This window comes from Haliotis rufescens, unplaced genomic scaffold (genome assembly GCF_023055435.1).
Source record: "Haliotis rufescens isolate VD_foot unplaced genomic scaffold, xgHalRufe1.0.p SCAF_51, whole genome shotgun sequence".
In the NCBI taxonomy this organism is placed as follows: Eukaryota; Metazoa; Mollusca; class Gastropoda; order Lepetellida; family Haliotidae; genus Haliotis; species Haliotis rufescens.
The window spans coordinates 1,401,138-1,413,916 of NW_025964235.1; the positions used below are offsets into that span (position 1 = coordinate 1,401,138).

Here is a 12,779-nt window from a genome sequence, read left to right on the forward strand (position 1 = left end):
CAGCTCTCATGGTACTCGTGTAGAGTTGTGGGCAGGGGAGACTTCACTGAACATGGTGGGGTGGGGGGCGGGGTGGGGTGGGGTACACTTGTCGTGTAGAGTTGTGGGCAGGGGATACTCCACTGAACATGGTGGGGTGGGGGCGGGGTGGGGTACACATGTTGTGTAGAGTTGTGGGCAGGGGAGACTCCACTGAACATGGTGGGGTGGGGGCGGGGTGGGGTACACATGTTGTGTAGAGTTGTGGGCAGGGGAGACTCCACTGAACATGGTGGGGTGGGGGGTGGGGTGGGGGGTACACATGTCGTGTACACATGTCGTGAAGAGTTGTGGGCAGGGGAGATTCCACTGAACATGGTGGGGTGGGGGGCGGGGTGGGGGGTACACATGTCGTGAAGAGTTGTGGGCAGGGGAGACTCCACTGAACATGGTGGGGTTGGGGGCGGGGGGTGGGGCCGGATGGGGTGGGGCCGGATGGGGTGGGGTACACATGTCATGTAGAGTTGTGGGCATGGGAGACTCCACTGAACATGGTGGGGTGGGGTACACTTGTGGGCATGGGAGACTCCACTGAACATGGGTTGGAATCCCTGACTTGTCCTGACTGTGATGTACACAACATACCAAACATGTAGTGTGTAAAACCATGGGATCCTCCGTCAGTTGCAGAGCTGACAACTTGTACATGTTATCGTGTTATTGCCAGAAATGTTACCAAGGCAAGCTGAGGGTCTTAAATGAGTTGACCTAGTTTCCAACTTCATTTGACCTAGTTTCCAACTTCATTTGACCTAGTTTCCAACTCCAACCAACAACTACAGAGATGCACTAAATATGTGGTCATGTTAACTAATAATTGGGGTCATTTTGTAATGAAATTCAGTTTTATAACGTTTGTATTTCGCTATGCTGTCATGGCAAGATAGACAGATGTACACTGTCTACTCACGGCACTCATACTTACACATGACAGTGAGGACACACTGCTGCTCAACATTATTCACGTCATGCTTTCACTCAGTTTAACAACACACCTGCGTCACATCCAGCATCACACTGTCAGCTTAACAACACCTGCGTCACATCCAGCATCACACACTCAGCTTAACAACACACCTGCGTCACATCCAGCATCACACTCTCAGCTTAACAACACACCTGCGTCCCATCCAGCATCACGCTGTCAGCTTAACAACACACCTGCGTCACATCCAGCATCACACTCTCAGTTTAACAACACACCTGCGTCACATCCAGCATCACACTGTCAGCTTAACAACACACCTGCATCACATCCAACATCACACTCTCAGCTTAACAACACACCTGCGTCACATCCAGCATCACACTGTCAGCTTAACAACACACCTGCGTCACATCCAGCATCACACTCTCAGCTTAACACACCTGCATCACATCCAGCATCACACTCTCAGCTTAACAACACACCTGCGTCACATCCAACATTACACTCTCAGCTTAACAACACCTGCGTCACATCCAGCATCACAATCTCTGCTTAACAACACACCTGCGTCACATCCAACATTACACTGCCAGCTTAACAACACACCTGCGTCACATCCAGCATCACACTCTCAGCTTAACAACACACCTGCGTCACATCCAGCATCACACTCTCAGTTTAACAACACCTGCGTCACATCCAGCATCACACTCTCAGCTTAACAACACACCTGCGTCACATCCAGCATCACACTCTCAGCTTAACAAAACGTGCGTCATATCCAGCATCACAATCTCTGCTTAACAACACACCTGCGTCACATCCAGCATCACACTCTCAGCTTAACAAAACGTGCGTCATATCCAGCATCACAATCTCTGCTTAACAACACACCTGCGTCACATCCAGCATCACACTGTCAGCTTAACAACACACCTGTGTCACATCCAGCATCACACTCAGACTCGTGTCATCCTCATCAATGTCAGTTTTTTGCAATTGATTGCCAGTCCACAAGTTAATTATCAGCTTTTGGATGTGGTGTAAATCTTGAGAGCTGCTGCACACCACCAGGCATGGCTGAACACGAGGCACCAGATGGCTGAACACGAGGCACCAGATGGCTGGAACACTAGGCACGGCTGGAACACCAGGCACGGCTGGAACACCAGGCACCAGATGGCTTTCATGCTGTTCTCTTCCTTACAATGTCTGAATGATTTATATAGTTTGGTTGGGGTTTATTTTCTACAACAGTATTTTGTAGATGACTCTTGTATGTAGGCATCTCGGTGGTGTTGCCGATTCCAAGAATGGATTATGCATGAATGTTTTGCAAGTCACTGTGAGAACATTGAATATTATATGCATATATAAGTGTTGACATTCTTTCCCAGCATGTTGTATTTCTTGTGTTTCAATACACCGCAGCAGGTGTAGGTATATCCTCATGTTTACCTCCCCTCTAATTATGGAGGTCAAGATTAGCGGGAAACTGTCTCGGGATTGGTCCATTACCTCTTGGTAACAGATTACAACCTATATTATGTTGTTATTGAATTATTGCAAGATGGATTTGTCTGTGCAGGTGTCCACTTGTGTTGTGGCTATTGTAGGAAGTGACAGGGATAGAGTGAAGAGTATTATTTTGCTGCAAAGCAGTCTTGCAGCTTATTGTGGAGATGTTGTCTTCAAGTTATTGCTACTGTTAACGATACTCCATCATGACTTCAGATGGACTTTATCACCCTCACAAAAGTCTGGCAGAGAAGGAAGTGTTTGTTTTATGATCCAATAAGAAGTCCAGCATTTATGGCAGAGATAAGCCCATCTTAAATACACTTCATTTTAGAAACTATCTGGATGGGGCGTGGCTGGAGAAGTTGGTCAGAGTAGTGATGAACCCTGTTGAGATGCATCAATCAGCAGTAATACTGACCAGTGTATCTTCTTGTGGGCAGACCACGTGGGGATTCCGGGTTAGAACAGGTCCCCAAGGAACTGATGCTGGTCTGAAGGAGTGGTCAGGTTGGGTGACATGGATTGTGTCATCATCATACACCAACAGTGAGGAATGTTGCTTTAAATATTGATCACTGGATTGCCTGGTCCAGACTGGATTATTTCAATGCTGGCGTCATATAGCTGGAATATTGCTGAGTGTGGCATTAAACAAAAACAAAAGTTGTGGGGAGGGATGGGGGGGAATCATGTTTTGTATATATGTCACCATCAGCTGTGATTGACTCCAAGATTATATTTATACGTGGGATCATGTAAACTAGCATACAGGCAAACGATCTGAGATGTTTGGAGCAGACATTGTAGCGCCACCTATATCTGCTTTCTATCTCTTCGTGTTGAGACACTTCTTTAACTTGACTGTGTTGTCACATTTCAGACTTTGGGAACAAATGAATTCAAGTCATGTATGTCTGGTATTCTTTACATCACAAAGTAGGTCATTATTGTAACATAAAGTATTTATATACTGAACGCAATAAATGATGGAAAATATGTGTTGAGTGTGTCATGTGTTGTAGCAACTACTTGAAGAGCATCCAGATGAGGCTATTATTGTTTCATCGTTCATCGTTTCTTTTTTTCTGGGGGCACGGGTGGCCCAGTCGTCTTAGGCGCCATGATTCCCTCTGCAGAGTTGCGTCTCTTGGGCACACCAGAAACCTATGATTGTGGGTTCGCTCCGATTGTTTCTAGGTTTGTCAGCACCATACCTGTGCACGTAGGTTTCACGGAAGTTGTAAATGTCTGAGACCTGCATCACTTCGGGCTTTCCTCCCACATTAAGCTGACACGCAGTGGAATAATGTTAAAAGCGGCGTTAAACCTACTTGAAATACACAACAGTCTTCTCACACATTCATCATCCGTGTACATGACTTAAACAGTTAGTATAAAAATATCAAAAATTGCGGCTCATTTGAAAAGAATATTGATGCCTAACTGATGTCGAAGGTTACTAGTCAGGATATTGAATCTCACCTGATATATGAGTGTCTCTTGATATGAAACACATCATCATGAGTTGATAAAACTCTGAGGTTTGCCAAGGAGTTGGAAAATTTTATCGACAAGTGTTGATATATTTTATATCAAAAGACACGAGAGAGTGAGATACTATTTATCATGCAACTTCAGTGGGATTGGTTGTAACTTTTGATTGTGACGTCATTGTTCGATTCCCCACATGGGTACAATGTGTGAAGCCCATTTGTTGTCTGTGGTAACTAGATTCCAGATGTTTCATGATCACAGTGTCCATGATATTTGCCTGTTTTCATTGACTTGTTTCACAAATGACTGGATTTCAAACAATGAAAAAGTCTGTAGTAGTGGCATGATGTATTAATATCAAATATTGGCAACAAAGCAACACAATTAAAATCTTATAATATTATATAGTACATCACAGCTTGGCTTCAGTATACACATAAAAGTGTTCATGACTTGGAGGACTTGGGTGTTGCCACAGCCCTGGTAGACCGTGGGGTTCTGATGTCGGTCATGCTCTTAGAGGCAGGTCTTGACCCGGACGTGGTTGGTCGAGAGGTCAGACTTTTCTCTGTGTTTGACTGGCGACTGGCTCTCAGGTCGAGACTCGGGGGGTGAGGTGTCCCAGGTGACGCGTGGTTTGCAGCGGCTACTGCTTCGACTGCGCTGCGAGCTCGGTGTGTGCTGCCCGTCGCGGGTCTCCGGGCGGAGGATTTGCTTGGTCGCTGGCCACTTCTCGTTTCTGTAATGCATGTTTAGGGTCACACAGTGATGACAAGTGAGTGAGTGAGATATTATTCAAGGTCACATTGGCAGTTTTTCAGCCATATCATGACAGAGATGACAAGAGGTAGAAGAGTACCAATAAGTGAAGACAAATTAATGGGGCATGTTGTTGGCAAATTCCTAATCTATTACAAGTTTAACATGTAAATAATGTGACTTTTTCTGAACAAATCAATTGATCAATAATACCGACAATATTGATAAACATTTGAGGACAGACAAGAAAATGTAACCATTTATCTTTCATCAAAATACATGTATGCCCAAGATGATATATGAAAAGATTTATGAAATATTGTGAAAAGGAGTGTGATATAAGTATTTGTTACGTTGAGATTGGTCCTGTGAATTAAACAAATGTTAGATGAACATGAGGATGTAAAGAAACCGAACATATCAATTGTACAAACATCCAAACTGGAAGGAAAACTGTTAAAGATTAAGAAGACAATTTGTCAACTTTTGAGTGAGTACTTCTCACATACTTGTAGATATACCACCAACAGAATATCAAGGGACACTTGTTCAGGAGAGGCACCTCAATCCGAGGGAAACATTGTTTGACAATAACTAGAAAACTGTTTCCAAAACAAGCAGCCCCTTAACCAGTATTTCCTGTCACATACCATTATATCCCGTGTGTGGAGATGTATGTCTTCTACAGCCTCAAACACAAATATAGCATGTGCTCGCATTGAAAGTAGGTCATGATGACCTACTACTGTTTTCATAAGACGGGCATTTAGAAGTTGGAAGAACATCAATACATGACACTTCTTTATTCCTTGTCTTCACTTGTCGTACATAAGTATTTAACCACTACAAAAAAAACTTTAAAATATCTGCATGTAACACCATTTTAGTGAAAATGGCAGACCTACTTTGAAAATGACCTTCACTATGACCCTGATGTCTAAGAACAGGATGGATTCAACTACAAAGAGCAGTAATGGCAGTGGCAGTGGCGGCGGGAGCTGTCAAATTCTGCCTAAATCTTAAAGATTGACATGGGGCTGCTTAAATAGGCCTGAAAGATGTCAGACCTGTCACTAATAGCCGTATGAATTAAACTCATTTCACCATCCCCATATTTCTGCAGGTAGCATATTAGTGAATAAATATGACATCTCAACCAACTGGCTCATCCATTACAAACAAACTTCTTCATCACCCAAAATGTTACTTCAATGTTACTTCAATGTCACTTCAATGTTACTTCAATGATTAATTGGTGTTAAAATAGTTTTACAAGAGGCTGTTTTTTTCAATTTTTTATTTCAATTCATATTATTTCAAAGTTTGTAGAAAAACTGTAATCCTGTATGGACCCAGACTATAATACATTTTGTCCCAGAACAGCTTGGTGCCTGGATCAGGTGGTCAAAGTTGCTGACTGGTATGGAAACAAGTATTAACACTTGCATACAGCTGTAATACTGCAGGTATGGAAACAACTATTAACACTTGCATACAGCTGTAATACTGCTGGTATAGAAACGACTATTAACACTTGCATACAGCTGTAATACTGCTGGTATAGAAACGACTATTAACACTTGCATACAGCTGTAATACTGCTGGTATAGAAACGACTATTAACACTTTCATACAGCTGTAATACTGCTGGTATAGAAACGACTATTAACACTTGCATACAGCTGTAATACTGCCGGTATGGAAACGACTATTAACACTTGCATACAGCTGTAATACTGCTGGTATAGAAATGACTATTAACACTTGCATACAGCTGTAATACTGCTGGTAGAGAAACGACTATTAACACTTGCATACAGCTGTAATACTGCTGGTATAGAAACGACTATTAACACTTTCATAGAGCTGTAATACTGCTGGTATAGAAACAACTATTAACACTTGCATACAGCTGTAATACTGCTGGTATAGAAATGACTATTAACACTTGCATACAGCTGTAATACTGCCGGTATAGAAACAACTATTAACACTTGCAAACAGCTATTGTACTGTTGGTATGGAAACAACTATTAACCCCTTCATACAGCTGTAATACTGCTGGTATGGAAACAACTATTAACACTTGCATACAGCTGTAATACTGCTGGTAAAGAAACGACTATTAACACTTGCATACAGCTGTAATACTGCTGGTATAGAAATGACTATTACCGGTAACACTTGCATACAGCTGTAATACTGCTGGTATGGAAACGACTATTAACACTTGCATACAGCTGTAATACTGTTGGTATGGAAACAACTATTAATACTTGCATACAGCTGTAATACTGCCGGTATGGAAACGACTATTTACACCTTGTAACAGCTGTTGTTCTGCTGATTACAATGTAAGACAATCAACATGGACACGCTGTAACAGGAGGAGTAGCAGGAGAATGCCAGACATGGCCAACGGAGGAATCATCATTCTACAGATCAGAGACCTTTACACCTTCAGCCGGTTAGGGGACAGACCATCTATTATTCTAAGGGGTGGGGACGGACTGGGGTGTGTGGGCTGTGGGCTGTGGGCTGTGGGCTGGGATTTTTGTTAGAAACAAAATATTTTAAAGACATTGTTCTCCAAGACTTACTTTACAAAAACAGGAGCCAAACAATTTTCTTTTCACAACAGGGGGCGTGGGTGGCCCAGTCGTCTAAGGTGCCGCGATTCGCTGTGCAGAGTTGCGTCCCTTGGGCACGCCAGAAACCTATGATTGTGGGTTCGAATCCCGGTTCGCCCCGATTATGTTTCTAGGTTTGTCAGCACCATACCCGTCCTCGTGGGTTTCACCGAAGTGGTAAATGTCTGAGACCTGCATCACTTCGGGCTTTCCTCCCACATTAAGCTGACACGCCGCGATATAACTGGAATATTGTTATAAGCGGCGTTAAACCCAACTCTCTCACTCTTTTCACAACACATTTTTGCCAGGACATCCCACTTGAGGCCAGTTTTTTGGTCAAAAAAATCCCAGTAACTCCCAAGAATAACAAATGGTCGGTCCCTAAAGCGTGATTAAACAAACACCTTCACCACACTCTCCCTCTCTAGGAATAAACATAGTCGAGTCTTGATGGCCCACAGTCTCGTATAGCAATGACTTACCCATTGTTTTTATAGTAACAGAATCAAGGTGTTGTATATATTAACAGAATCAAGGTGTTTATACGGTAACAGAATCAAAGAGTTGCAAGGTGAATCAACACACCAATAAACAGACAATGAGAATGTTTATCCATAAAGAGTAACCAATAAACACAAAGTGAGCAAACACAAGCGTCAAGTGTACGTTACCTGGAGACTCGCTGTTTTCCTGTTGTTAGTGCACAAGAAGGACATTAGTAGGAGGTGCATGCAACACACATGCAGCTGGTGCAGGGTAGCATGCTCATACACGTGCACATGAAGGGAGGACTACTGTCAGCACATGCACCCACACGCACCTGCACAACCATACACAGACACACACACAGATGGACACACACAGAGACAGAAACACACAGTCACACAGAGGGAGAGAGAGAGACACACACACACAGTCACACACATACAGAGAGAACTGACACACACACACACACACACACAGACACACACAGTCACACACACATAGACAGACACACAGTGAGAGAGACACACACACAGAGTCACACACATACAGAGAGAACTGACACACACACACACACACACACACACACACACAGAGACACATACAGTCACACACACAGAGACAGACACACACAGTCACACACATACAGAGAGAACTGACACACACACACAGACACATACAGTCACACACACAGAGACAGACACACACAGTCACACACATACAGAGAGAACTCACACACACACACACACACACACACACACACACACACACACACACACACACATACAGTCACACAGAGACAGACACACACAGTCACACACATACAGAGAGAACTGACACACACAGAGGAGAACTGTCATTGTGTGTACATAAATATGCATACACATCACAAGTTTACACACAGACACATGTAAAGAGGACTGTCAGTATGCAGGTACTAGTTATTCTATACTACAGTGAAAGTGCTCCTCGCGTGCATGAGACTGTCAGATCAGATCAACATATTTTAGTGAAATATTCCAAAGTGTTACACTTGTTCAAGGTGAAAATACATAGAGAGATATTACTCGAAACAATCAGATATCTATGTGCACTTTGGCCTGGTTACACAAAGTCGCTCTCATACCATGTCGTGTTTTAGTTCGCAAGTAAATCAGTGTATGTCATGCGCTATCTCAGGACCCATGAAAATCCGAGTTAGAATAGGTCTTCAGCAACCCATGCGATTAATTGGATCAGGAGGTCAGGCTCATTGACTTGGTTGATGCATGTCATCGTATCCCAATTGCGTGAATTGATGCTCATGATGCCAATCACTGAATTGTCTGCTCCTGTCTCGATTATTTACAGACCGCCATAACATAGCTGGAATATTGCTGAGTGTGGCGTTAAACTACAAACAAACAAGCAATGCATCAATGAAACAAAGGTACATGTATTGAAACAGTACGGGAGAGTGTGGACCAGCCACTGCACCATGCCTGGTTCAACACAGACCTCTCACAAACACGACACTTTGATAGACTTTGTGTAAACTGGCCTGCAACCTACATGTTTAGGATCTGACAACAGTTAGACAGTGCCGCTCTACAACGTGCAGAGTCTTGCAGCATCAGGACCAACACCCACCTCGCGGTCGGCGGCTGGACACATTGTCCAGGAAGTTGGCCAGAACGCTGAGCTCGTCAGTCAGTCGCCCTGTCACGTCGGAGATGGTGGTCTCTCGGTTCTCGGTCTTCTCCAGCAGACGTCCGAACGCTTCGACTGTGTCCTTGTCTCGGTCAGCAAACAACTGGGGCATCACACAAGATAGGTTATCATGGGTCTCACATACACAACTTGGGTGACACAAACAGTTACAGGTTATCTTGGGTCTCACATAAACAACTTGGGTGACACAAACAGTTATAGGTTATCTTGGGTCTCACATAAACAACTTGGGTGACACAAACAGTTATAGGTTATCTTGGGTCTCACATAAACAACTTGGGTGACATGATCAGTTATAGGTTATCTTGGGTCTCACATAAACAACTTGGGGTGACACAAACAGTTACAGGTTATCTTGGGTCTCACATAAACAACTTGGGTGACATGAACAGTTATAGGTTATCTTGGGTCTCACATAAACAACTTGGGTGACATGATCAGTTATAGGTTATCTTGGGTCTCACATAAATAACTTGGGTGACATGATCAGTTATAGGTTATCTTGGGTCTCACATAAACAACTTGGGTGACACAAACAGTTATAGGTTATCCTGGGTCTCACATAAACAGCTTGGGCTACACAAACAGTTATAGGTTATCTTGGGTCTCACATAAACAACTTGGGTGACATGATCAGTTATAGGTTATCTTGGGTCTCACATAAACAACTTGGGGTGACACAAACAGTTACAGGTTATCTTGGGTCTCACATAAACAACTTGGGTGACATGATCAGTTATAGGTTATCTTGGGTCTCACATAAACAACTTGGGTGACACAAACAGTTACAGGTTATCCTGGGTCTCACATAAACAATTTGGGTGACATGATCAGTTATAGGTTATCTTGAGTCTCACATGAACAATTTGGGTGACACAAATAGTTAAATTACTGTCAGAAATGCTTGAAAAATGCTTTTCTGGCTTCATTTAAAAAATACGAGTTATGGGGCTATGAAAATGTACATTGCATCAATGTACTGTTTTAGGAGTATCTATAGTAATCTCTGTCATAAGTTTCAGATTTCCTCCTGTTACACGTCATCATCATGACCTACATCACAAAGCAAACAAACACGACATCCGCCTAGGTTAATGTTCAGAGCAAAACTGTCATCCAGGGAGCACTGACAGAACCAGAGGCTTCCTGCTCCATGTGACAAGAGTATGTGTGAGAGAAGCCATGGCTTGTGTCTGTACATAGATAGCCAGTCGTACCTCCTGCATGGTCTTGTCTGCCTCCCAGCTGTTCACCAGGGCCTCTGTAACACACATCACACTCACAGTTGCGTCTTGTTACCACAATGTTCTAAATCTGAGATCATTAAATTGAAAAAAACTGTATTTATAACCATCCCCTCTGCAAAACTACTGCGTCGTAAACATATCTAGATGTAATAGATTCCGCTCCCTAATATACATCGAACATTCTCATACAATGCTCCCTCTTGTAACCGCATGGCGATCATTCCGGTGATCAGCAAATGTGCACGCCAACCTTATGAACTATATAAACTGTTCTAAAGACTGACAGTGTTTGTTATGTGGAGTCACCACACTAGAACTAGAATAGAAGTCAACAGTTTGAAACTAGTGGTCAAAATCATCCTCAAGTACACACTGAAAGTGGATGGGTTCCCTTCCACGAGTAAAATTATGTTTTCATTTATTTCCTGTCATCTACTCTTTTAAGACAGATCATTCCTCCCTAATGCCTCATTTCTACTTAGATTGCTCAACTGTTATATGTAAACCATTTCGCCAACATTCACACACCCTGTCCGTGTACCGACTCGCACTCCTCCACCTCAACAGTGACTTCACACACCCCAGCAGTGACCTCACACCTCGCACCCCCCCCAGCAGTGACCGCACACACCTCTCCCATAACCAGCAGTGACCTCACTCTCCTCATCCCCCAACCTAACAGTGACCTCACACGTCTCCCCCAACCAGCAGTGACCTCACAACTCTCCCCCAACCAGCAGTGACCTTACACTCCTCACCCCCTACCCATGCAGTGACCTCACACACCTCACCCCCACCCCAGCAGTGACCAAACACTCCTCACCCCCAGCCAGCAGTGACCTCACACTCCTCACCCCCAACCTAACAGTGACCTCACCTCCCTCCCCCAACCAGCAGTGACCTCACACTCCTCACCCCCAACCTAACAGTGACCTCACACCTATCCCCCACCCCAGCAGTGACCTAAAAATCCTCTCCCCCACCCCAGCACTAACCTCAAACACCTCACCCCTACCCCAGCACTGACCTCACACCCCTCTCCCCCATTCCAGCAGTGGACAGACTGATGTGATCTTGAGTCCCTACCTTTAGACTGGACAAGTTCTTTCTGTAGCCGCACTGTGGCCTCCTCGTTGATCTCCATCTGAGACTGGATGTCCACAATGTCAGCCTCCAGCTTCTTGCAACTCTACAGACAGGTAGTCAGTGGTCAGTTAAGTCAGTTGGGTTTTACAGGATTGTGAAAAGTTTTGATACAGCTTAATGTGAGGTCATACAGATCACATTTACAACTCATTAGCCTGGGTATGGTGTTGATAAACATTGGTTCATAACTAGGACAAGTCGGTGACTCACCACTCATCTCCTGAAACCTGTGACTCACCAATCACTTCTTGAAACCTGTGACTCACCACTCACCTCCTGAAACCTGTGACTCACCACTCACCTCCTGAAACCTCTGACTCACCACTCACCTCCTGAAACCTCTGACTCACCAATCACCTCCTGAAACCCATGACTCACCACTCACCTCCTGAAACCTCTGACTCACCACTCACCTCCTGAAACCTCTGACTCACCAATCACCTCCTGAAACCCATGACTCACCACTCACCTCCTGAAACCTGACTCACCACTCACCTCCTGAAACCTGTGACTCACCACTCACCTCCTGAAACCTCTGACTCACCACTCACCTCCTGAAACCTCTGACTCACCACTCACCTCCTGAAACCTATGACTCACCACTCACCTCCTGAAACCTGTGACTCACCACTCACCTCCTGAAACCTCTGACTCACCACTCACCACCTGAAACCTCTGACTCACCACTCACTTCCTGAAACCTCTGACTCACCACTCACCTCCTGAAACCTGTGACTCACCACCTACCTCCTGAAACCTGTGACTCACCACTCACCTCCTGAAACCCATGACTCACCACTCACCTCCTGAAACCTGTGA

At 44.2% G+C, this 12,779-nt stretch overlaps 1 protein-coding gene across 3 annotated transcripts in view; it reads right to left on the reverse strand.

The window, feature by feature from the left end:
* Window positions 1-4,315: 4,315 nt before the first annotated feature.
* The window catches only part of LOC124140728 (myosin heavy chain, striated muscle-like), a 48,270-nt gene continuing 39,806 nt past the window's right edge, over window positions 4,316-12,779 (reverse strand). For 2 of the 3 annotated variants that reach the window (XM_048384818.1, XM_048384817.1), the window contains 4 exons: window positions 11,901-12,003; window positions 10,785-10,828; window positions 9,487-9,649; window positions 4,316-4,721 (listed from right to left, as the gene is read on the reverse strand). In XM_048384818.1, the coding sequence (XP_048240775.1) occupies window positions 4,429-4,721; window positions 9,487-9,649; window positions 10,785-10,828; window positions 11,901-12,003 (603 nt within the window). In that variant the 3' untranslated portion in view covers window positions 4,316-4,428. Of the gene's footprint in view, window positions 4,722-8,045; window positions 8,065-9,486; window positions 9,650-10,784; window positions 10,829-11,900; window positions 12,004-12,779 lie in introns of all 3 variants that reach the window. The other variant, XM_048384819.1, reaches the window with a different exon arrangement.